The sequence below is a fragment of the Heliconius melpomene genome, chromosome 11, assembly GCF_056956725.1.
Source record: "Heliconius melpomene rosina isolate 202511_hmr_F chromosome 11, ASM5695672v1, whole genome shotgun sequence".
Lineage (NCBI taxonomy): Eukaryota > Metazoa > Arthropoda > Insecta > Lepidoptera > Nymphalidae > Heliconius > Heliconius melpomene.
In genome coordinates, this window is record NC_140399.1 from 7,576,236 (window position 1) to 7,602,533 (window position 26,298).

The 26,298-nt window shown below is 33.2% G+C and overlaps 1 protein-coding gene across 1 annotated transcript in view; it reads right to left on the reverse strand.

Moving 5' to 3' along the window:
• The window catches only part of LOC146534677 (nose resistant to fluoxetine protein 6-like), a 57,790-nt gene that overhangs the window by 20,215 nt on the left and 11,277 nt on the right, over positions 1-26,298 (reverse strand). Inside the window, exon 2 of the mRNA XM_085192773.1 lies at positions 18,909-19,228. Coding sequence (XP_085048899.1) covers positions 18,909-19,140 — 232 coding nt within the window. The 5' untranslated portion in view covers positions 19,141-19,228. The remainder of the gene's footprint in view (positions 1-18,908; positions 19,229-26,298) is intronic.

Genomic DNA, 26,298 nt, shown 5'->3' on the forward strand with positions numbered 1-26,298 from the left:
AATCAGAAACATAAATGTGAAATGAAAGCCATGTTAAACGTTAAGTGCATTACTTAACGTTTAACTTGGAGATTTCTATGGACGCCGCGTTCTGTGTTCACTCTAGACTCGTAAAAGTCAAGCTCTAAATTTAACTTGGCTATATTTACAACCAGGCACCTAGCAAAATATTAAACTAATAGTCCAGTACAGGTTGAAAGTGCACTAATTTGCAAATATGTATAATAAAACCTGTAGGAAAAAAAAATAGGAAAACTAAAAATACTACAATCATTAAAACTTTACTACGAATTACGTTAATATTTTCAGATAACAATTTTTAAAGTTTATAATGAGTTACTATGTCTAAGCTTCTTTTTTTCTTTATTTAGTAAGTAAAACTTAGACAATATACTAGAGTTACTTGGTAGGTCTTTTAATTTTATATTATGTTACACAAGTTGAAAAATATTTACAAATAAATACATATAGCGAGGTTAGCGGAGAGAGCTTAGTAGTAAGACACTCCGCTCTCCACTATTCGCCGAATTCTAGAGACATTGTGTGTTGAGTGGCGAAACTCAACGCCATGTGCCTCGCCATGAGAGTGAAGAAATGTGAATGTGAAGAATATAAAATATTTCAATTTCTCGATTGGAAATCGAACGAATCAAACAACAGTTTTTTTGCTAAATAGATCTCTTCGGCCAATCAGCCAATTTAAATATAAGAAAGTCATTCCTCTGCCATAAATTATGGAAACCGGAAAATTTTCGTAAACATTAATTTCGGTTAAAGTAAATCATTCTTGCATTTCCTGTTATTTATTTCTTAGGCCATTTATTATATGGAGAGAGTAGAATGGGGATACTTGTACCTCCTTTCCTATGAACAAGGTCTATAAATATTTTTCATAATCGCGACAAGTCCTCGCCATTCTAACATTTATTAAATGTTCAATGGTGCTGACGTTACTTACTGCTATATAGGGAATTGATACGAAAGCTAAATGTTTTGTTTTTTTTTATTTATGTAAGCAATTTATTTTATATGTGCCTCCAGAATTCGGCAGAAAGTGGGGAACGGAGTGTCCTAACACTAAGTTCCCTCTGCTTACCCTGCTGTGTGCGGGAAAAAGCGTGAAGCTGATTTGATTTGATTTTTTGACTATAGATATGAACGAAGTGACTATAATTTATTTTAGCGGCAGGGTAGGCTGAAGGAACCAAGTGCTAAAATACTTTGTGCCCACTTTCCACGTAATTTTTCAAGGCAACTCGTGTTGAGTGGCTCAACGTAACTCAACGCCAGGCTTTTTGCTCGAGCGAAGAAATGCATTCCTTCGAGTGCGGAACGAACCCACAGCCGTCGCGTTACATTTACACCTTTGCGCCACTGCGCCTCGATAACTTCATATTTCGTTAATAAAATTTAGACAAAATAACCTAAATAAATAAAGTGCCCTTATATTTTAGTATGTTAAGAACAAAGAGGGGCTAAAGGGAACATGTTGTTCCACTTCCGCATCAACATGTATCTACTAAAATACTTAAAACTTTAAAGTTTCAAACACTTTAGTTAAATTTCTTGTAGTCTCGAACATGACGTGAATTTATATTACATTTAGTCTACTACAAAACTTAAAGAGCAGTTTCTTACAAAATTACTCGGGCATATAATTGTTAGTTAATTTTCTTTATATTTCTTTTAAATTAAAAATCGGAATTAATTAATTTTTGCTTACGCGACAGTTGCAGGTTTAATTTTCGATCGAGAAAATAATTGATTAATATTTTACTAACATTTTCATTTCTTTGCTCTGGTAATAAGTTAAAACGCGGCGTTGGTTTCCACCATTCAACACGTAATATATGCGGGAAACAGCGGGAAACCGAAAAAAGCTTTTCAGAGTACAGTTTCAAAAGGTATCATAGCTACCAGCTATTAATTAAAGTGGAGACGACGTCGTAGTCACATCAACAGTTTTAATAAAATTTCCCTAGCGCCTTTAATATTTCACGGAGAGTCACGAGAACGTAAATTGCCGAGGACATTATGGCGCTAAGGTTATTTTCATTTAGAAATATAATGGCATTAGTACAATCATTATGGAACGTATGGTCTTATCTTATATTATATTTTAGTAGTTTTTTGTTATTATTGGACCATTTCCTCTATAAATGAATTGTTTTCTTATTATTTTTGAGTTCTGCTACTCAACACGGAATGTTTGGACGGTGGAGTGTTCGCAGATAGATCGCAAGATCATTAATTTGTGGAAGAGACAGAGAATTGTTCTTACAGAGAATGTCTGTCTAACATATTCTATTCTCCACCTCCACCTCCAATTATTAGGAGCCTAAGACCAAATTGGTGTTATTATCATCAGTGGGTATTGTCTTACATTTTATGACAAAAATGAAAATAAATTCTGATAAGATAAAACAAATTCTCTGGTAAGTCAAAGCATAAACACTAAAACACTGTAAACTTTACGGTTGTGGATTCGATCCTCACTCGGGGGCATTCCCCCATTATTAATATTTTCAATTCTTCACTATGGTACCAAGGCAAACGCACCATTCCACACGAAATTTCTCAAAATTCAGCAGGAATTAGGGAACATAGTGCCCTAACACTACATTCCCTCTACCTATAAACATATAGCAGGAAAACGAAAAAAAAAAATTGAAAATCGGGGACATACATATAAAAAACATATATATATATGTATCATATAATATCATTCAATAATAAAATCGTAAGCATGTAATCCCTTACATTTATCATGTACGATACATCCAACATCGCGAGACATATTTTACACACCCTTGTCAATGTCGCAGCTAAGTGGTGGAGGTGGAGACGATTCTCTAGGAAGCTTTATATATGTATATTTGAGACATTAAGATTTTTTTTCATTTAAATATAATATAATAAGTTTAAAGATAGTTCCAAAATAATAAGCATTTTTTAAAAGTATTGTTTTTTTCAACTTTTTCGTTACTAAGCGCAAGACAGCCAACTCGCAGCCGGAGCTGCCCGGCGTAGAACGCCGAAATTTCTAAGTTTCCTTTGGGCGTGAGCATCACAAGGAAAGTATTATATTCCTAAATTTTTATGATAATAAAAGAATTGTTTTTTTGAAATTGCAAGCCATAAATGTAAGTATATAAAATTAATAATATGTGTCCTATAAAATATAGTTTTACTAAAATACTAAATAAAACAACTTTTAATGTATTAAAATATAGAAAATAATATCAAAAACGCACAAATATAAATAAATACATTTATATTTCTCTTGCATAAATTGCATGCGATATTTAAGCGAGCGCTCATAAGGTAACTTCAATAGACAGACAGCTTCTATCGTAATAGGTGCCTTGCTATTGCATATATGAAATAAACATGTCATAGAATAATATGTAGAATTATTGCAGTTGCACATCGTTTATGTTAATATCAATGTTTTATATATATCTATCTTTTTTATCTTTTTTTTCGTTGTATTTCCCATGTAGTAGGGTAGGCAGTGGCAACGCAGTGGTAAGACACTCCGCTTCCCACTTTCCGCTGAATTTTCGCGGGATTGCGTGTTGAATGGCGAAACTCAACGCCGCGTTTTGCCTTATCAGAGCGAAGAAATGAAAATACATAAGAAATAATAATTAATTTCTCCGAGTGGAAATCGAACGCACAACCGTTGTGTTTACAGACATATGCCACGACGACAAATAGTACTAGCTTATTTTTTCCAAAATTTTAAAAATAAATTTATTAATATTATTAAGTATTATATACAATTTAGTAATAAGTTAGTGCAGTACGTTCTCCAGCGGGACGGGCGTGCCGGTGGAATGTCGCGTGCAGTCACGGCCGGCCGTTGCCCCAAATTGCGGTCAAACACCAATATTCTTTATTTGCGCTATTATCATGCAAAGTAATAGGAAATATACTAGTTTTCATGGTCATTACTTCTCTTTCATTGCAGTTAGTTATATTATTTCGTTAAAATTAAAGTTGGTTTCGTTTATATTAGAAAGTTGAACCAGAACAATTTAATTTTAATTAAACATTCGTATAATTAGGATTAAAACCTACAATTGTATGCGTTTTGTATATTTTAAGGACATCTCAATTAAATTGGCTATTTATGCTTCACGCTGTATCCCACCCATAGCAGTTTAGGTAGCCAGGAACCTAGTGTAAAGACACTCGGTTCCCATTAAAGACACTTTCCCAGGGTCCGCTGAATTATGAAGATATTGCGTGCTGATCAGCGAAACTTAAAGCCGTGTTTTGTCTCGTTACGAAAAGGAAATTCTAAATATTTCATTTCCTCGAGTGAGAATCGAACCTGCAACCTATCGCGCTTACAGTCGGACGCTTGTCCCTCTGTGCCAAGATTGGTCTATGATTCGTAAGTGCGGCAGTCGGCCGTAAATAAAGATTAATTTTCAATTCAATTTATTTTTTATTGACTTAACAGAATAGAAATGGTCTCTCGTCCATGTTCTATCTACCGAGTACGTAAAAGACTAATTTTTAGTTAAATATAACGAAATAAATACATATTTTTGTATATAACATCCCAAATAGAAACAAAAACCAATAGTTTCTTCGAAATGAATGACTTAAAAGACTTTAAAGTTACAATTACAGATTTCACAAAAGATTTAAAGAAAAATCTTGACTTTAAATACATTATAAGCTGTATAAATCACATGAAACTCAGAAAATGGCACACGATAAATTTTTCTTGGTCCCGTTCCTCTCGGAAACGTGAAAGATAAATGAACTCATTTAGAAAGTTAACGGATATTGAATTTTGAAGTCCGAAATGATGGATTCATATATAAAAGAAATATTTTTAAGATATCTTTCTATATATATAGATATATCTATAACAAGTTTGCTAAATTTTAATAAAAGAAAAGCGAAAATCCGTGTTGCAAATCCGCAATGGTTGAGGGTTTGAACTTATCACCTGAACTTTTATTTCACAGTCTGCAAGACAACGCGCGGCGTTAAGTTCCGCCACTTACTACGCAATGTGTAGAATTCACGTGGAGAGGGAACAGAGTGTCTTGATAGTAGATTGGAAAAGCGCAAAGATATTTTAATTAATAAAAGGTAAGCAATATTTTTTAATTTTATTTTCTAAGCCCTAATTCTTCTGAAGTTGACCGTAGCGCGGATTGCTAACTGTATTTATTTTCCTCCGTAGCTTCACTGTGGCGTGTGCTATAAGATTTATATAAAATTAAAATTTTCTTATTCTTATCACGTAACTTATCAACTTTATACAAAGTTTTATGCAAAGCCTCGGAGCTATTATGATGCTAGATAAATCAAAATATCTATGTATAAATATTTATAAAATAGCTTTGTATTTATTTAAGTAGGACGGTCGTGGCGCAGAGCACAAAGTGTGACCGTAAACGCGACTGGTTTTGAGTTCGATTCCCACTCGAGCAAATGAAATATTTATTTTAATTTATATTTTTATTTCTTTACTCATGTCGAGGCAAAGCGCGACGTTGAGTTCCGCCACTCAACATGCAATGCCTCCAGAATTCGGCAGAAAGTGGGGAACGGAATATCTTAACACTAGATTCCTTCTGCCTAATCTGCTGTGTGCGGGGTACAATGTCAAGCTATTTTTTTTCTTCAATAAAATATACATATTGTCATATTTACCTATAAACAATGAGAAAAAAAAATCAAAATATTCTTTATTCATATAGACTATTTTTAAGCACTTTTGAATCGTCGATTGAATATATGAAAAAGCTACCACCGGGAGCTATTTTTCCTCAAAAATTAACGTGTAAAATATTTTAAATATGTTAAATAACCGCGTACTCCAAAAGAACGGAAAACAATTAAATATTTATTTTCATTATCACCTTAATATTAGGAACTCATACAAAAACACGGATTTCCTAGTAATTATGGAACACCAGCCACACAAACAGCTCCACGGCTTCTAAGTATATCTCTATAAATAATTTACAAATGTAAATAATTAAACATTACTATTAACTTTAGCAATATTAGTTTAAAACTATAATATGTAACAGCAGAATTTCTACAAGCAGTTTTTAAGTAGGAGAAAATTCTCGTCAAACCCGTCCGGCGAGGTCGAATGTATGAATGAAGAAATGAATCTTTCACTTTCACGCATTACTTATGAAATTGGCGATTTACATTGCACGCTGTGGTTTGCGCAAGGCGAGTACAAGTGAGTGCTTCGTAGGTATATCTGTTATGTCACGCTTGTCTCTTACTTAACGCTTTTTAACGTAGCTATGTGTTTGTTGTGTCGATTTTTTTAAAATTTCACGCTGCATCCCGCATTTAGCAGGATAGACAGAGGGAGTCTAGTGTTTAGACTCTCTGCTCTACACTTTCCGCCGAACTCTAGATCAATACCACGATTTTTGCCTCGTTATTTAGCGAAGAAATGAAAATAATAAACATTTGATCTCCTCGAGTAGAATCAACTTCTCATATTTCATCCGCACAGGATTATTTTTTCTATGGAAACGGCGCTCATTACAGCGAGTTTATTAGTACTTATTTTCTTAAGATTAATAAAAACAGATATTCGCTTATAATTAAAACAAGCATAAAATTAAAAACATCATAAACTGAAACATTTTAATTACCTTATTAAAAAACCGATCTCACATACTAACCATATGTGTTATTATCTAAATTACATTCGATTCACTGATTTTGTACCTCGTTACGGTAGTGTGCCGCGAAGATAAAGCTGTATAGTGACGTCATATGGTAGAATCAGGTCACTTCACCCTAAATGGTTCATGGAACCACTTCTAGTAGAAGTTTATAGCATATGTTATTGGGTTTATTGCATATACTATCCCTATAGTAAGGCTTCAGTACATATTTTTCTGTTACAATTTCGTAAGTATTTAGAAAAGTGTTTTTTTTATGATCCCTATCTCAAATATGTCCACTACCAAGTTGCTTTCAGTTTGTTGAATATACTAGGAATTTAAAAATATTTGAGAGGAAGTATGTAAAATGTTAGGACTTTATACCTTAGCTATTTTGAATTCTTACATGAAAATAGAAAAGTTTAAGAAATCCTTACTTGGGAATTGTAGAAAATATTATTAGCATATGTAATAGTGAGCCATTGAGCCAGTGGTGCGACAAGTGAGTTCGATTTCCAATTAAAGAAAATGTAATTTAATTTTATATTTTAATTTCTTCCCTTTGTTGAGGCAAAGCGCTGAGTTCAGTCACTCAACTTGCTATGCCTCCAGAATTTCAGTAGAAAATGGGGACGGAAGTGTCTCAACACTAGGTTCTCCCTGCCTATCCTGCTGTGTGCGGGATAGAGCGTGAAGCCATAAAAATAATAGCGTATGTACCTAAATAAAACAAAACCCAAAACATTTTTAGTCTGTACCTTCGCAATTGATTTCACCAAGGTTAATTTACTTGCGTGATTAAGCCGCAACACTCGTTATATAACCGACTGTTGGATTTCTTATATTTAAAAAAAAAACTGTTGTGCAAATTATGTGCAATAACATTGCAAATTAAAACTTTAACAATGTTTCCATTGGTAATTTTGTAATTATAAATGAACTCTATAGACATATAGCATTTGAATTTAAAAGCTGTTTTGAATTTAAAAGCTGTTTTGAATTCTAGAAAATCTATTTTTTAGTGTTATATAAATAAGATTTAATGCTAAATATATTTTTTCTTAAATACAAACATTAGATAATATTTAAAATAAATATATTAATTTATGATAAACAAAATCATTATTCATACATAACATAGAGCCAGACCAACCATTGAGGCCAGTCGGCACAATTGTGCGACTGTAAACTGGACAGGTTGTCGGTTCGACTCCCACTCGAGGTAACGAATCTCTCTCTCTCTCTCTCTCTTTTGCCACTAAAGACGTAATAGTTCCAGAATTCTGAAGGAAATGGGAAACGGAGTGTCTTTACACTAGGTTTCTTTAGCCTACCCTCCCATGTGCATCCCGCATATTGTGAAGCTATACAAAAATAAATAAATAATAGACATACTCTTGCAAAAGATACAATTTCAAGACATGAAGATTTTAAAATAAACACACATTTGAGAGGGCTCGGAGGGAAAATAATATTACATAATAACATTCACCCCACCCACCATCTGTTCGAGAGGGCGCGATGCAGAGGCACGGACCGAAGCCTCATTACTCCGGCGAGACGGACTCCCTCAGCACTCATTTTGCTCTCAATCCAGGTCACTCACATATTTCATTCATAAACTAGTTTGATCGTTACACAATCGCTATCAGGTTTCAATGGAAAGTGTTTTAGAAACCGCGGCCATGTACATAAATATGTTAAATGATGTAAATTAAATTTCTTCGGGTTTTAAAGCAAATAATATGACGAGGCCGGTTGGTATTTGTGATAGGTTGTCTGTGTGTCCGCTTTTGCAATTCGCAATTTTAAGTGGAGAATGGACAATGCGTTAACCTAGAAATAATATATTTGTTTTCCCAATATGTTAATAATGAGGCAATCGTAAAACATGGGCAGTTACTTTAATGATAGTTGAATACAAAGCTTTCGATTATATTGTTACTAGCGGCCCGCCCGCGGCTTCGCCTGCGTGAACTACGTTATTATTAATTTCTGTCTCCATGAGTACCTACGTACTATAAGTGACGTCCATGCAAAATTTGAGACTTCTAGCATTTGTAGTAACGAAATTTCATACAAACTTTCAACCCCTAAAATAACCCCTTAAAAGTCGAATATTGCAAATTCCCATCTTAGCGAGCACCTACGTCCTATAAATAACTCCTGTGCAAAATTTCAGATTGCTAGCACATGTAGTTTCTGAGATTTCGTGATGAGTGAGTGACCTTTCGATTTTATATATATAGAAGATATGAACAACTTTGGAAGAGATCTCACGTATGTATAAATGTATTCAATAGATAATGTAACCTATATAATGTACTACGTGCCGCTTAGTTGTAAATTCCAAATGGAAATTTAATTTATTTTTATTCTTTACTGCTACAATGTTGTTTTACTGCTACAATTTTTTTTTCAAGTTCATACCACAGGAGGGTAGACAGAGGAAACCTAGTGTTAAGACATTCCATTACCAACTTTCCACCAAATTTTCGATGCCATGTTACCTGAGCGAAGACAACGTTCATTAATAACAATTCATTCCCTCGAGTGGGAATCGAACCCAATACTGTTGCATTTTTACAGAGACACTATTGGAACACTCTAATAATTTTACATTTCAAAAATAATATATCAAAGATTCAATTTTAAACGGTCATTTGCTATTTATAAAAGAAAACGTGGTTTAAAAGTGAGATAAAAGCTCTTGTGACTGTAATTACAAGACGTGCTTTAAAAGCTGTTAAAACGGAATGACTAAGAAATTACTAAGCGGGGGTGGGAAGAAAAAAAATTATGGAAGCTTTATTAAATCCCAAAGAGGCTTTTTTCTTTAAAAGGTTTCTCTGTATAGTATAAGTTATTTATAACTCAAGTATAGTCCAGGCCAGTCCTGACGCAGGGGCTAGTGTGTGATTGTAACGCGTTTACAGTTGCTGGTGCTGGTTGTGGGTTTGATCCTCACTCGAGGAAATAAAATATTTATTTAAATTTTCATTCCTTCGCTCTGGTGTCCTGGTAAATTGGCGTTAAGTTCCGCCACTCAACACGAAATGCCACCAGAATTCGGCGGAAAATGGAGAACGCGATAACTCTTAACACTACATAGCTTAAAGCTGATTTACTTACTAATATAAGATATTTATAATTCAATAAGACGCTTAAAAAAGAACAGTATATAATAATTTTTAATAGTCAAGAACTTGTAAAATTTACTTCACTTGTAAATTAACTTAAACTAAATATACAAAAGTTATTTATATATTTGTTATGTTTCTTTAAAATGCTTTTCACAAATGATCCAAGTTAGTACTACAACGCTACAATAGGACATTTTACACGGCAATTTAGCTTTGCAGCTTCATAAAATATGGAAATTTTAATATTTAAATATTTTATTCAGACTGTAAGCACGACAAGTTGTGGATTCGATTCCCACTCGCGGACATGAAGAATTTAATATTTTCTATTTCTTTTAATGGGTAACGAGGCACAGGCGAAGGCATTGAATGCCACCACTCAACACACAGTTCCCCCTAAATTCGGCGGAAAGTGGGTAACGGAAGTGTTCTAATAGGAACGGAATCTTTTCACAGAGTGTTAATACTAGGTTCCCAGGATCAGGATTCTATATTAAAGACAATCATATTTTTATCATCATCATCAACAGCCATCTTTTGTCCACTGTTGGACATAGGCCTTCCCCAATTCTCGCCACCACACTCGATCCTCAGCTCTTCGGACCCATCCGCTTCCCGCCAATCATTCAGAAAAGAAACGAGTGCAGTGCATACACATCAGTAAAAGGTGTTTTGCAGTTACTTTTTCTCATTACGTTGGTTCTTTATATAATAATAGATACTTTACTTCATTAACAACCAAATAATTTCATATAAGTATCGTCCAAAATTGTGTGAAATCTCATTATTTTCAACGTAAGGGGAAGCATTTTATTTTCTAGACATAGTAATTTATATAACATTTTTGTATTCACTTAACCTCTATAAATAAACTCACATGCTTTTGCTAGTAAAGGAACACGCATTAGTTTCCCGGTAGGCGGTAAGTAAAGACTTGAAAAACCTCTTACTACTACGTTATTTATTATTTATTATATTATGTTATTTATGAACAAGAAGTATTCAATGTTTGTATTGAAATATTACTAATATAATTAATGTTTCAATTTTCTATTTCAACAAATATTTTTTGGCTTCAGACGTTTATTCTTGTGAATTTGTTATAAGTGACGAATCTCAACGCCGTGCCGTGTGATGTTAGAACGGAGAAATGTTAATAAATTATTATTCATTGCCCCAAATCAACGTTGAACCCACAACCATAACGTTTACCGTCAGACGATAAGCCCACTGCGCCAAAACATATGTTTTTAAATATTAGTCAATATATAATATTCAATTAATCTCTACTTATAGATAGATAGATCACATATCTATCTATCTATATGTAAAGATACTTGTTTTCTTTACTATCAAAAAAGTTAAATTAGAAAATTATACAAACTTTGTGTAAACAGAGTATTACAGAAATCATTCAGAAAAGAAACGGGTGCAGAAAAAGATAGCACGACAAGAGTTGACATTTAAATAAATGGTTCCCGGGTGCCAACTGAATGGAATAGGGTAGGCTAATATATTTTAAGGCAATGAACTCTGAAAATATTTCTAGACTTATAGACAAATTGACTACGATATTTCAAAGTGTTATCTGCGAAAATGATAAAATAGCTTTAAGAATATTTTATTATAATTGTTAAATATGAGTGTGGCCGCTGGGGGCCACACTCATATTTAACAATGGGGGGGGTGTGTAAGTGCGACGGTTGTGGGTTCGATTCCTACTCGAAGGAATGAATTATTATCTATTAATATTTTCATTTCTCCACTCAATACCGCACTTGAGTTCCGTCAATCGATACGTAATGCCCCAAGAAAATTGGTGGAAAGTGGAGAACAGAAAGTTTTGTCCTAGGTTTCCCACAATGAATACATGTACAGGTGAAGCTGAAAAAAAATGTTAAATTCAAATGGCCTAACACCCTACTACGCCCTTGTATTCCTGATTGCACCTGATGGCTGTTAGTTCGGAAGCTGCCAAAAGAATATTAATATAATATACTTTTCTTTTGTAAATGTATATTTGTATATATTTTCTCACTGTTTATACCAAATATTTACAGGGAAAATAAAACTATTTATTTCCTAAGGCGAATACCGGGAGGGATCATACCGCTTAATTTAAGTCAGGTTCTCAAATATGAAAGAAATAATATTAAGGTAAGTTGTTCTATATAATAAATTGTAATAGTTATAAAATTATCTCTGAATTTCTAGAAAACATAAAGAATTTCGTAAAATCACTTCGAACCAAATCTGAAATAAGAAACAAAACCTGTAATTAGATCAATTTACCTTATTTAGAGAAAGAATTTATTCAGTTACTTAAATAGTTTTTACCTAAGACATTTCAATATCCCCATAAGGTTATTGTAATTGGCAAGTGACATAATGTACTTGTAAACCTCGTTCTAGTTTAACCTAAGTATTACATAGTCAAGCAATTATTATATAGCATCGGTCAAAGATAACAAGTAACCTTTACAAGTAAATCCGTTTACTAGATTTAGTATTGAGATTACCTTGTTTAGAATCAACAAACAATTTAAATTACGTTATATACATTTTCTGAATATATTTATGTAGATAAATAGGTTTTTTTTTTGTGTAGTTTTGTATGGTAGACATTTAATTGTCATATACTACTGTATTCTGCTCACAGCAGGGTAGGCAGGGGGAAGTTAGTGTTAAGACAAAAAATATAATTTTTATTCTGAGAAGTTTTCGAATCCCCATTATTAATTCAATCAAATTTAAAATTTTACCCATAATAACATTGATTTTATTAACCGACTTCTGTAAGAAAAGGAGGTTATCAATTCGACTGTATTTTTTTTTGCATAAGCTTACAAAATGAATGTTTAAAATATATATCAACAAATATATCAGGTTTATGGAGCCAAGTCACATGCCCGAACATTGTCATTGCACTTGTCATATAGGAATTTAAACAAAAAGATATAATTTTGAAAAATCTGTTAAAGTTTAAAAATTAAATTAAATCAACTTCACGCTGTATCGCGCACACAGCAGGGTAGGCAGAAGGAACCTAGTGTTAAGACACTCCGTTCTCCACTTTCTGCCGAAATCATTTAAATCGGTACACAGATATACATACATATATTTATATATCATTACGAATAGGCTGGGTAACCTGGCTCTATTTAAAAATATTTTCTTATAGGTCTTCTTTCCTTAGAAAATATAACTTTTGATTCAGACTTTGCTTTTTATATAAAAGTTTTTTATTATCACTTTTCAGTCCAAATTTTATAATAGTAATATTTCTGGGGTGTGCCTCCAGACTACTCTAGAACTCCCCCACAACTCCCTTCTCATACCTACCCTCAAGCCAGTACGTCGTCAACATATAGACAAAATTATAATAAATAAATATAATTCTCACAATCATTGCTATAATGGCCGACACATCTGTGCGATAATAAAACGCAAATTGCCATCTCCGTAAATACCAATTTAATTTGGATTTATTAAGCACAAATTGTATTTTGATGCAATTTAATTCATTATTCAGAGCAATTTTAAAACCAAAATAATGATAGCTGTACAGACATAATGATATTGTTAAATGTAATGATATGTCAAGTGTCGTATAAATGCAAATGGTGTTGTTATAACATCAAAGACAACAAGAATAGTCGTTGAAGTTTATATTTTACTTACAGTTCTCATCTTATTATGTTTGTGATGTAATAGTGAAAAGAAAATTGTGTATTCTTTCTCAAAAACTTTTATATGTGAACAAGAAATAGACTTTAAAATAGTTGCAAATTATTTAAGTCAGATAAACGACTATCATACTTCATATATAAATGAATAAAAGGGTCACTTGTCCCAATTTTTTTCGTTTGCTTCTAAAAATATGCGGTAGAGATAATAGCCTAGTTTTAAGATATTCCGCTCCCCTCTTTTTGGCGAATTCTGGATGATTGGCGGAGTTCAACGCCGCGTTTTGCCTTGACACCAGAGCGCAGAATAAAATTATTGAATATTGTCATGTGCATAGTGATATATAATTAGGTTTACCAAAACAAAAAAAAAACAGAAACAGGCATAATTTTAAGGAAACTACGTCTCTGGGAATCTAATAGAATAGGTGCCTTTTATAATATTAGGGTAACAAAAGCAACCTAAAACAATACAGTAAAATTATACTACCCACATATAAAACAGGCGCCAACAAACGTAAATCACTCGCAAAGTTTAACTTAGTTGGTAATAAAACAGTACTATAATATATAATCCATAGAAAATTTTAAACATATTATGATGATGTACTTATATCTAAAAATATAATAATTATCATTATTAGTACCTAAAATTACAAAATTATAATTATTTTGTAATTTTGAACAAGTCATTTTGAACCATATTTTTATGTATTTACTTATACTAAATTGCTTATCAGAAGGTACCTAAATTTATTTTTTACTATTTAAACTCTACTTAAAAATAACTTATTAATAGTCATATTTCAAATAAATACTAACTAGGTGAATATGCTAGAAAATGGCTATCCCCAAACGCTTTATTATCAAAACTCGTCTTTTCGTTAACAAAGAATTTTAATGAAAGGTTTTATTTGAAAAAAGTCGAGGAATATTTTTGCCAAGCTAAAATCAAACGTCTATTTAAAAATCAAGTAAAATATGAGAAATGAGAAAAATTTTGTATGAATTATAAACTGAATTCTGAAGAAGTAACACAATTGTCTTACCTTTTTTTATTTATACGGCTATAAAAAGAATACAGTGAAAAGACTCATATTTCTTATTTAACTTTCCATAAGAAACATCGTAGCTTTGTTTTTAAGTAGATTACAATATCTAATCTAATATATGTAATCTAATATTTAGGCTTTTTGTACGCACACAGTAGGGTAGGCAGAGGGAACCTAGTGTTAAGACACTAGGTTCCCCATTTTCTGCCGAGTTCGAAATAAATGTAAATATTGAAAACTATTTAATTATCCATTATCTTAATCATAATTTTTATTGGTAATACGACGATCTTTTCTATTATATGTTATTTTAGCTATAATCTATATACTATAAATATAATCTAAATACATATATTATATAATAGCTATAGTCAATATTAATTTTTCACATGGTAATTTTATAATATTACAAAAATAGAAAAAAAAAAGCATTAACATCTTTCTAACATCACGAGAGCCGAACGGTCGTATTCGTACTGAAAGAAATACAAAAAAGGTATTGTTCGAGGCAATGATATATGGAAGCGTATAAAAGGTGAGCTCGACAACTCATATATACCTTCCAAAGGACTTATTCGCTATACTTGACAAGCTGAAAAATGGCCGTGTCAAAGAACTTTACAACTGGATATTTTCAGAGGACGCATAGCAAATATATGCAAAACAGGGTATGTTCACGCTGTATTCCGCACACAGCAGGGTAAGTAGCGGGAACCTAATGTTAAGACACTCCTTTCTCTATTTTCCGCAGAATTCTGGAGGCACAACGTGTTAGGTGGAACTTAACCTCGCGCTTTGCTTCGACACCAAAGCTAAGAAATGAAAATATTAAATATTTCATTACTACGAGTGGGGATCGAACCCACGACCTGTCACGTACAGTCACACACCTCTGCCCCTTCTCCACGACTGGCCTCAAAAACATGTTTATGGTAATATTTAAATTGTTATGACAACATTAATATACAAAATTTTACTCCAGAGAACCGTAAACATATTTGAGTGCCACAAATATATCAGAAAATGAGAATGCAAACATTTTCGGTACTCGGAGCTAAATAATTTGGGCAGAAGCTCAATACAACGGAGACCTCGTATGCTAAAATTTCAATTTCAAATATATTTCCATGTTTGGTGGGTATTTGTAAAAGGAATATTTGAATTTTTCCAATTTTTATTCTCTAAGCTACAAAATTCGTTGACAGATCTAGATCGCTTCAGTGAAAAATTTGGATCGCGTCTCTTATTTCTCTTATAAGATTTTTTATATGACTTTTTCAATGTCTTTAAGATAACGTATAGTCGATATTATTTTTCAATCAATACTTTTGAACTAATTTTCAAAGAAAATATAATTATAAAAAGTTCTATTGCATTTTTTCTATTCTCTACATAAATTAAATGTATGACAATAATCTATCCTGTCTTGAAATCTTGAAATATATCATATTGGCATACAAACATACATCTATGTGAAAAATATTACATATGAAATTAATACATATAAGACATAAGAATTTATTTCAATTTCACTTTCGAATTGTTGGTAGTTCTATTGACTTAATAAATTACTTGATAAAATATATGCAAAGAATAAAAGAATGAATAAAAGTAAACATCACAGAATAATTTATTATCAGTTCCATCTGCAGATGAAAAGCTTTTATCTCTTTGAAACTGCGCTTCTTGGATATAAACTACTTTAATATTAAAAGATATGTCAGTAATAGTAATATTTAAGGAAATTCATTAAGATTACAATCAGCTTCACGCTGTATCCCGCACACAGCAGGGTAGGCAGAGGGAACCTAGTGTTAAGACACTCCTCCTTCCTCCAAATTTTTAGAGACTTTACGTGTTAAGTGGAGTAACACAATGCTGGGTTTTTTCTTGGTACCAGAGTGAAGAAATGAAAATATTAAGAAATTAGCGGCCCGCCCGCGGCTTCGCCCGAATGAACTACGTTATTATTAATTTCTGTCTCCATGAGTACCTACGTCCTATAAGTGACGTCCATGCAAAATTTGAGACTCCTAGCATTTGTAGTAACGAAGTTTCATACAGAGTTTCAACCCCAAAAACAACCCCTTAGAAGTCGAATATCGCAAATTCCCGTCTTAGCGAGCACCTACGTCCTATATATAACTCCTATGCAAGATTTGAGATTCCTAGCACATGTTGTTTCTGAGATTTCGTGATAATTGAGTGACCTTTCGATTTTATATATATAGATAACAATTCATTCCCTCGAGTGGGGTCGAACCCAAAACTACACAACTTGTGCCCCTGCTCCACTCATACTTTTAAGGAAAATCATTGAAATTAAAAGACTACAAAATACTGGCACACCTGCAGGCAACTTTTACTGAATGCCGTACACGTGACTCGCGGCTTCTCCATTACATCACCAGCTATGGAAAGGCATCTACTACGCATTGGATATTGAGGTCAATCTTTTTGAGATATCTGGTATTGCTTTTCAATGTATTGTATGTACTATATCATTTTGCACTTTGGCGTATAAAATAACATTATTTTATTCATTATTCAAACACGTTTTTTTAGCTTCACCCTGTATCTCGAACATAACAGGTTATGCAGAGGGAACCTAGGAACCCAGTGGGAACTTAACCCAGTGTTAGGATACTCCATTATTACCATTAAGATATTTCCGTTCCATACATTCCGCCAAATTCTGTTCGGAAGTTGATAGGCGAAAATCTACGTCGGCGTTGCTAAGACAAAAAAATTAAAATATTAAATATTTCATTTTCTCGAGTGGGAATCGAACTGCACCGCACCTGTGCTTCTGCACTGGCTTAAACATTATGAATTTATCATATTTTCAATATCGTATGATTTTTATATCCTCATGTACTCGACTCCAAGTATAAATAGAAATGCAAAACAACGCTGACGCCCACTCCGCCGGCTTTTTACGCCAGACCTGGTCTGGGTCGTTTCGTAATTAGTCACAGAAGAGGCTTTTACTACGCTCCGCCGTTATACCGTAAATAAGGTCAATGATCTTGATAACTTTTTAATTATTATACAATTGCGTATTCATTTTAATTAAAATTGAATCGAGTGCGAATTTGTTAGGTAATTTATTTTTATTTATTAAAAGTTGTATTGTGAGGCCTAGGCCTAAGAGGCCGTCGTGGCGCTGCGGCACAAGGCTGTGACTATAACGCGATGGTTGTTGGTTCGATCCCACTCGAGGAAGTGAAATATTTATTTACGTTTATATCTCCATTTCTTCGCTCTGTTGTCGAGGCATTGCGTGTTGAGTTCTGCCACTCAACACGCAATGCCTCCAGAATTCGGCAGAAAGTGAAGAACGGCGTATCTTAGCACTAGCTTCCCTCTGCCTACCTTGCTGTGTGCAGGATACATCGTGAAGCTGTTTTTTTTTTTGTATTGTGAGACCAGTCGTGTTGCAGAGGCAGAATAGTGTGATAAATAAAATACGAAACAGCGTATGTGTGTTAGACTAGCAGAAGTGAAATATTTATGTCTTCGCTCTAGTGTTCCAGAATTCGGCGGAAAGTAGGGAACGGAGTTTCTTAACACTTGCTTCCCTCTGCCTACCCTGTTTAAATTAAGGAAGGTTGTTCTAAACAGTTGGATCATACGTAATAAAAAATATATTTAATACGCTTACGCTTAGAATCAACAAATTTAACGTAAATTATATAATAATTAAGTAATTAAAACATAAAGAATATGGATATATTCTTCAGTTGTTATTTTTGTATTTTTTTAAGCTAATTAAACAGCTTGTAAACCATCCGAGATATTATGTGCCTATCATGTAAGAAATATGTTCATATTACATATTATATTGACATGGTCGTTTCCACGGTCTATTTACCCTAAACCAGATATTGATTTCCACCATCCTACACACACACACACACACACACAATATATTACTAATTAAATATATTATATGGCCCCTATATGCCCCCTATATGCCCCCTATAAATACATACATTATTAAAGAATAAAGTAAGTTGTAAGTTAAAAGTAAATAGTGAGTAGGTATTTAAAATTGAAGAAAATAACTCAATTAAGTGATCCCGAACGGAAACCAAACGGAAGAAGTTCAAGATTTGTGGCCTTAATTATCTTAATGCTATAAATTTTAATTTCATTCGGAATTCGCTTTTACAAAATCAAAGATTTAAAAGAAAAATGTTTGATAATTAGTGAAAGAGATGCGAGAAGTATTAAATTTTAAAATATTTTTATACTTTCTAGCAATGAAAAGTGTAGGATGTTCCCTTTTTGATGTAACTTTTGCAATATGTAACGTAAGGACTTTGCTAAAAAAATAAGAACATAAAATCCACTTACTTTTAGAAGCCCACAGTTGACCTTGATTCAAAGCATTGATATACAGCTTCAAATCTCCTTCGCACTCTTTCGGTATTGAGGTATTTCCATTAAAGATGCTTAACCAGTCATGGTGGTCCACCAGTTTCTTCATCCACGCCATGCGGGATCCTCTACCCTCTGTTGAGTTCACTTCTCCACAAACAACACTCACCAACACAAACAACACGACAATCATGTTAACGATATACATTTTACACGGTCTCAATGAAGCATTGCCAATTTGTTCCAATTATTTATAATCCGTGAAGGCTGCTACAATTTCAACCACATTGCAATGTCTGAAACAATAACAGATATATACCAAATTAATTTTTATCATTATAATTAATATAAAGATTCAAAGGAATTCCGCTGGATTCAAAGGGCGCAGGACCGGACGGAGTGGCGAGAATTGGGGGAGGCCTATGTCCAGCAGTGGACGTTGAAAGGCTGATGGATGGATGGATGGAATTAATATAATTAATCAATTTTTTCAGGAAGTTATTTGGAAAATGTTTTTTTTATTTCAAAAGATATTGTTTTTTTAAGACATTCCATTTCTCATAATCCGCCTAATTTTTTCGGGATATTCCGTGTTGAGTGGCCGAACTCAAAGCCGCGGTTTACTTAGTTACTAAAGCGAAGAAATGAGAATATTAATAAGTCCCCCGAAGTGGGAATTGAACCCATAACCATCAATGTCTAGTCTCTGTTATAATGTGTGTCTCTGTTAATACTTATTAAGAACGTTCTAATTCAATAAAGAAATAATTTTCAAAGTTGTAAGTATAAATCTATTGTTAAATAAGAAAACCTGAAAATTTTCTAACTTGTAAAACTCTTGTTCACGTACAGTTTGCTTATGAGATGTTTCAATTGAGTATATATATATTTTTTTAGATTTTCCGCTTTCTTCAAACAGCGAACACAAAGCTTTACAAGGTCCCTTTTAGTTAATGTATTCTGTTTTACATATTATTCTATACAATGAAATTTTATTTAGTTTTTCTTAAAGTAACGAGAATTGAATATATTTTTCTATTATATATAATTAAAATTATTTTATAAACATCTAATCTTTATATTTTATCTTTATTTACAAATTTACTATTTTTAAAATACGTTTTCTATTTAGCTACACGCTGTACTCCGCATATAGCTAGATAGGCAAAGGGAACCTAGTGCTAAGACACTCCGTTCTCCATATTCCATCAAATTTTCGAACAATTGCATATTGAATGGCGGAACTCAACGTCGCGCTTTTGCCTCAGTTCCAGAGCGAGGAAATAAAAAATAAATAATCAATAATAATTAATTCCCCCGAATGGGAATAGAACCGACAACCGTCGCGTATTATAATTGCACAAAAATGAACCTAAGCACAATCTATGAACCGTTAACTGCATTAACAAAGTAAAGCTAAATGTCAAAGGGGCTCCTCGGAAGCTGACACGAGAGTGTTCACTAGACATCATACTAGACTAGATACTGAAGACAAAGGAATTTTTGGTAAGCTGTAAGCTGCTTCCAAATTCTGAGTCTATCAGCTTTAATATTAAACTACTATTATATAAACAGTCGTAGTTCGTTGAAATAATAATTGTATTAAATACTTGTTAACGATAATGAATATCTTAGTGCATGCCAGTTCCATTTCTGGGTTGAGGCCAGACGTGGCGTAGGCGTGACTGTAAATATAATAGGTTGTCGGTTCGATTCCCACTCGAGAACATCGTATATTTAATATTTTCATTTCTTCGCTCTGGTGTCGAGGTAATGCCACTCAACACACATTGCCATCAGAATTCGGCGAAAAGTGGGGAACAGAAATCTTAATAGGAACAGAGTATCTTAAGATTATGTTCCCGGATTCCCTCTGCCTACCCTGCTATGTGCGGTAGGGGTACAGAGTGAAACAATTAAATTATATGCAAATACTAATATATATTTTTAAATCAAAACCTTGACTAAATATAGCTTTCCGTTCGGGATAATAATGAACCGATAAATCTAATTATCGAGGGCAATCAACCGCAGTGACGTTTGAATTCAACATTAAACTAAGTAGAAGATTAAATTAAATGTTAAATTAAATTATTTTGCTAAAATTCTTTACTAGTTAAAAGGCCTGGTTTTACATGCCGTGATTTTTTTTTTCCAACATATAAATAATTTCGCATATTATTTTAATTCGTTAGACTTCTGGAGGCTTCTGGTGGCCTCAACTTACATATTATGTTTATAACAAAAGCTAATTATAAAATATCATAAAAAAATCAGCTTCACGCTGTATCCCGCACACAGCAGGGTACGCGGGGTAGGTAGAGGGAACCTCGTGTTAAGACACTCCTTTCCCCACTTTCTACCGAAGTCTGGAGGCATTGCGTGTTGAGTGGCAGAACTCAACGCCGCGCTTTGCCTCGACACCAGAGCGAAGAAAATAGAAATATAAACGTTAATAAATATTTCACTTCCTCGAGTGGGGATCGAACCCACAACCGTCGCGTTAGAGTCACACCCTCGTGCCGCGACGGCCACGAAGACCATAGATCCTCTAAATAATATTATCTCGCAAATTAATGTTCAAAAGTTTTAACTATGTTGTTAATAGTTTAAATTTTAAACTAAAATAGGCCTTTCACAATATCTTAGCTTTGTTCTTGATCGTAGAATCAGAAACAACAAGGAAACAATATAATCTTTGTGCTTTTGCGGAGATTGTTCGTGTTTCCTTATTACTTGGATAAAAGATACCCTAACAAAAGAACCTTTTGAAGCTTATGATGGACTGACCTTTGGTGAATATTAGAAATTAATATTGGTTCTATACTCATCTTAGAATCGTTATATGAAACGATATACGTTTCATATAAACTTTTTGACACTATTTTTACTTGTACTGAAAAATATTTATAATTTTAAAGTAAATTAAATCTCAATATTTGAGTTTAACTCGACTTACACTATTAGCTTTATATGTGACTTGTTGATAAAAATAGCCAAGTCAAATATTAAGTTTTAATTATTTTTAACATTTTTAAAGTGTTATTCCACACTTAGGAAAAGAAAATAATTATTAAGCTTTAATTACCTGTCAAGTCAACATAGGACTTGGCACCCCTATAGATCTCCAATTTTATATTTTTAAATCGAGAGCAACGCATTACTATATATTGAACTTGGCTTTTATTTCACATTTATATTTTCAATGAGGTAACATTACTTTTTCTAAAAAAAATAGTAAATTGTTATTATTAAAATCATAATTTCTCTCGATCTATTTTCCTGTGTTATGCGATCTAACTTTCATTGAAGACGTTCTTTTTATTTTCTTGATACCGATTATCAATAATTCTTTTTTGTTATTATCAATATATTTCAAGCACGAAGTTGACAAAATAGAAGGAAACGTATGGAATGGAAACTTTTCTTGAGCTCTCAGAACAGGAAGCTATCTAACTATACTAAAGCAAACTCATTTGCCACGGACTTGAAAGTTTCCATTAAATTTAATGATAGCTTCAGAAGAGTTTTTATCCAATAACCACTAAAAGAGAGCCAAGTTTAAGTGTTGATAATTTAAACTAAATTGATATAGTTTACAATTAATTGATTGAAAGACGTTACAGTTTTCAGTTTATATATTTATATACTGAAAATTACTTTAATCTTTAATAATACTTGTTATTTAATTTTTTGTTTATCTCTGCCTACGCTGCTACGAAAAATTCATATAGTCGCTCTCATTATGCAACAAGCAATTTGCTATTTTAGGCATTGGTTAACATTCCATAATAAAGAATGTTGTAGATACATTGAAAAAAGTTCCACGTAACTCTAGTATATTGAAAGATTGCATACTTATCCATAAAATTATAAGAAAAGATATGGATGTAAGCCAATGTGTAAGTATTACAATAATATGACGTATTTAATTATTTTTCAAAATTGACTTTCAAAAAGGGAAACTGGGGTATTGAAAACGCGTCAGTTGTAGATTCGATTCCCACTGTGGGGGAATGGACAATTTAAATAATTTTGTGTCCTCGGTCCGGTAACGAGCCACCAATCAATGCCTCGCGAATTCAGTGGATAGTAAGGAACAGAAGTGTCTTAATAGGAACAGCGTGTCTTACATTAGATTCCCGGGTTGGCTCTGCCTATTCTACTGTGTGCAGAATACAGCAAGAAACTAAAAAAATAAGGCTGATGAATTACATATATGTAATATACTCGTACTTGAAAAATAAGACAAAAGAAATGTAACAATTTCTAAGAAAAACATACTTTTCTGAAGTTAACTATATACCGTATACGTACAATGTAATTTTCTTTCATCAGTTTACATTCTTCATATAAAATAAGCCAACGTTGTTATTTAATTTGGAACCTTTGGGGATGTTTGCGAACATCGCGACTTATTTAATTACGACTGGTGTGCAAACAGTGGATGAATTAGTATCACACTAATTACATACGAACGTGACACGAGTGGCGCCTGGTACTGGGTTTTATGTTAATGTTAGTTAACGTGACCATAGATTTTCGACTCGGGAACGGGAACGGGAACGGAAAACGGGACATCGATGTTTTTTTCTTTTTTAAGGTATAATTTCGTGTTTTAAGAGTGGTTTTCGTTATCTCTCTCCTTTTTACGTATGCTTTTGTTTTTTTACATATACCTTTGCTTCTCTCGTTTTTTAGGTATGGTTGACGTCCTGGTATAGTCTTTTGTGACAACGGGACACAAAACCCAAAAACGGGACAGTCTCTTTCAGAATGGCACGTCTGGTCACATTAGTTATACCGTACACGCAATCAACACGCGGCTTAGGCTTTGCGTAACTTGTATGCGTTAATTGTATGCATAAGTTAATTGTACCTACAGTTAAATTATTTTGTGCCTTTTACTTATATTATCTGTACTTGTAAGATATTTGATAAAGTCTGCTAGTGGGTCATTAATAAATGTAATAGAACCCAAAATAATGATAATATTTTTATATCTCTTTGTTTGTTTATCGGTGCGTCTGATTGTCTATGCGTTTGTGCACGTTAATCTCAGAAACGGCTAAACCGATTTGAATGCAGTTTTCACTGTAGTATTTTGGCAAGCTTTGGTTAACTTTTAGTGTTTGTTGATTTATTTATATCAATATAAAGTACCTATTTTAGTCAAATAAGTTCTTGAAAAATTACTTGTTTTGTCAAACTTTAGTTATTAATATGTAGATTTTGTTTTTAAAATGTTAATGTTATTAGAGCACATAATATATTTAAATTACATTTGTGGCTTTACAAACATGCAACGTTACACAACTTGAAATGGGCGAATTTATAATATTTTTCCTTATTTGCCAATTGTATGAAATAAGAAATATTTGTATGCATTTTCCGCCTTTTTAAACGGAGAGATCCGAATTAGTAGTACATAACCAAACTCTTTTTCATTTTCAAACTAAAGAACTATTATATTTGATATTTTATATATGAATTGAATTGAATTCTTGATATATGGCGTTTATTTTATACATGAAATACTTATAATAACCATGAAATATTTATGCTGTATCCCGCACACAGCGGGGTAGGCAGAGGGAATCTACTACTTAAGACACTCCGTTCCCCACTTTCTGCCAAATTCTGGAAGCATTGTGTATTTAGTGGCAGAACTCAACGCCAGGCTTTGCCTCGACGCCAGAGCGAAGAAATGGAAATATAAACGTAAATAAATATTTCACTTCCTCGAGTGGGATCGAACCCACAACCGTCGCGTTATAGTCACACCCTTGTGCTCAAATTAATTAATTATTATTTATTTAAGTCAAATAAAAATAAATTTAATCAATTGTAGCTATAAACGCAGAGATTCATTTACTGTTATCTAACTTTAGATAAACAACAAATATACGAGTGTAGTTTGCAATTCACAAAATTTATTTTTAGTTTTCAATACACTCACTTTTAGATAGACTTTTAGATATCTATCTATTTCTATCTATTTGAAATACGAGAAATTGCTTTCACAATACACAAATACCTAACCAATATTGAATACATGTATTTTTCGGTGCAAAAAGCTGCGTGGTGCTTTGATTACCCGTATTGTTAAACTGAGGTAGATTAGCATTATAATGGAAGGCTTAAATGAATGACAATTAAAATGGCTAAAAGGCACAAAGTGTGACTGAAAATGCAACCAGTTGAGGGTTCGAATCCCACTCGAGGAAATGAATATTCCATATTTCCATTTTCTTCGCTCTGGTGTCGAGGGAAACGCGGCATCGAGTTTCGCCAATCAACGCGCAAAGCGTCCAAAATTCGGCGGAAAATGGGAACCCTAGGTTCCCTTTGCCTTTCCCGCTCTGTACGGGATGGCGCTATCGCTAAAATCTATATTTTAGATATGCTTTTTTTAATTTTTTTAAACGGTATTGGCAGACTTACAAAGGAATATTATGGAGCAAATATACACATCATCCATTCTACATTCTGTCATTTATTTAATGTGAGATTGACAGGTCGTTTTATAGCGAGGACAGAATGAAATTGGACTTCGCTGACGTTTGTTATGGTTGACACACGTGGTAGTGAGAGTATCTTATTTTTGTGTATAGTATTCATAATTTTTTAGTACAATTTGCAGTTTTTTAAATAAAAGATCTGTGTTGTTAAGGTGGTAGGTTTGTGTAAGTGTTTGTGTTGTTTTTGTCGTTAGATAAGATATATTAATAGGTAAGTTAGGTTAGTTAGTTGTAAAATGGATGCAGAGCATCCACCCGATCCCCCTGACCCTGGAGGTGGCATAGGTGGGTTACAATCGATTTCCCGAAAAAGACAAGGTGATGATACACCTACTAATAACAATGAAGCTATTAAAAAAACTATTATTAACCCGGCCACTGCGACTCCATCCATTCAAAATTTATATGTCCACCCTTCCCTATCTGAAAGTCCTAAGTCCTACCTTGATACGGACAAAGGCCCTTTCATAGTATATGTGTCAAGGGAAACTCCAGACCCTGCAGCTGGGACTTCCATTAAACCCATTAAATTTGGCCAATTCCTTCACATAAATAAAATAACAAATATCACCAGCGATGGTGTGAAAAGTGTTGGTCGCAACAAAATTAGCGTTGAATTCTCAACAGCTACTGCAGCGAATTTGTTTTTATCCAATCCCATACTCAGCTTATGTAAATATGTTGCTGTTATCCCAACGTTCAATATTACTAGAATGGGTATTGTAAGGGATGTCCCAGTCGATTTTTCACTAGATGAATTTGTAAGTTCCTTGGAGTTTCCCTCTAGTGGTGTACAGGTGATGAAAGTAAGGCGTTTAAATAGAAAGTGTGTCAGTGAGGGTGTG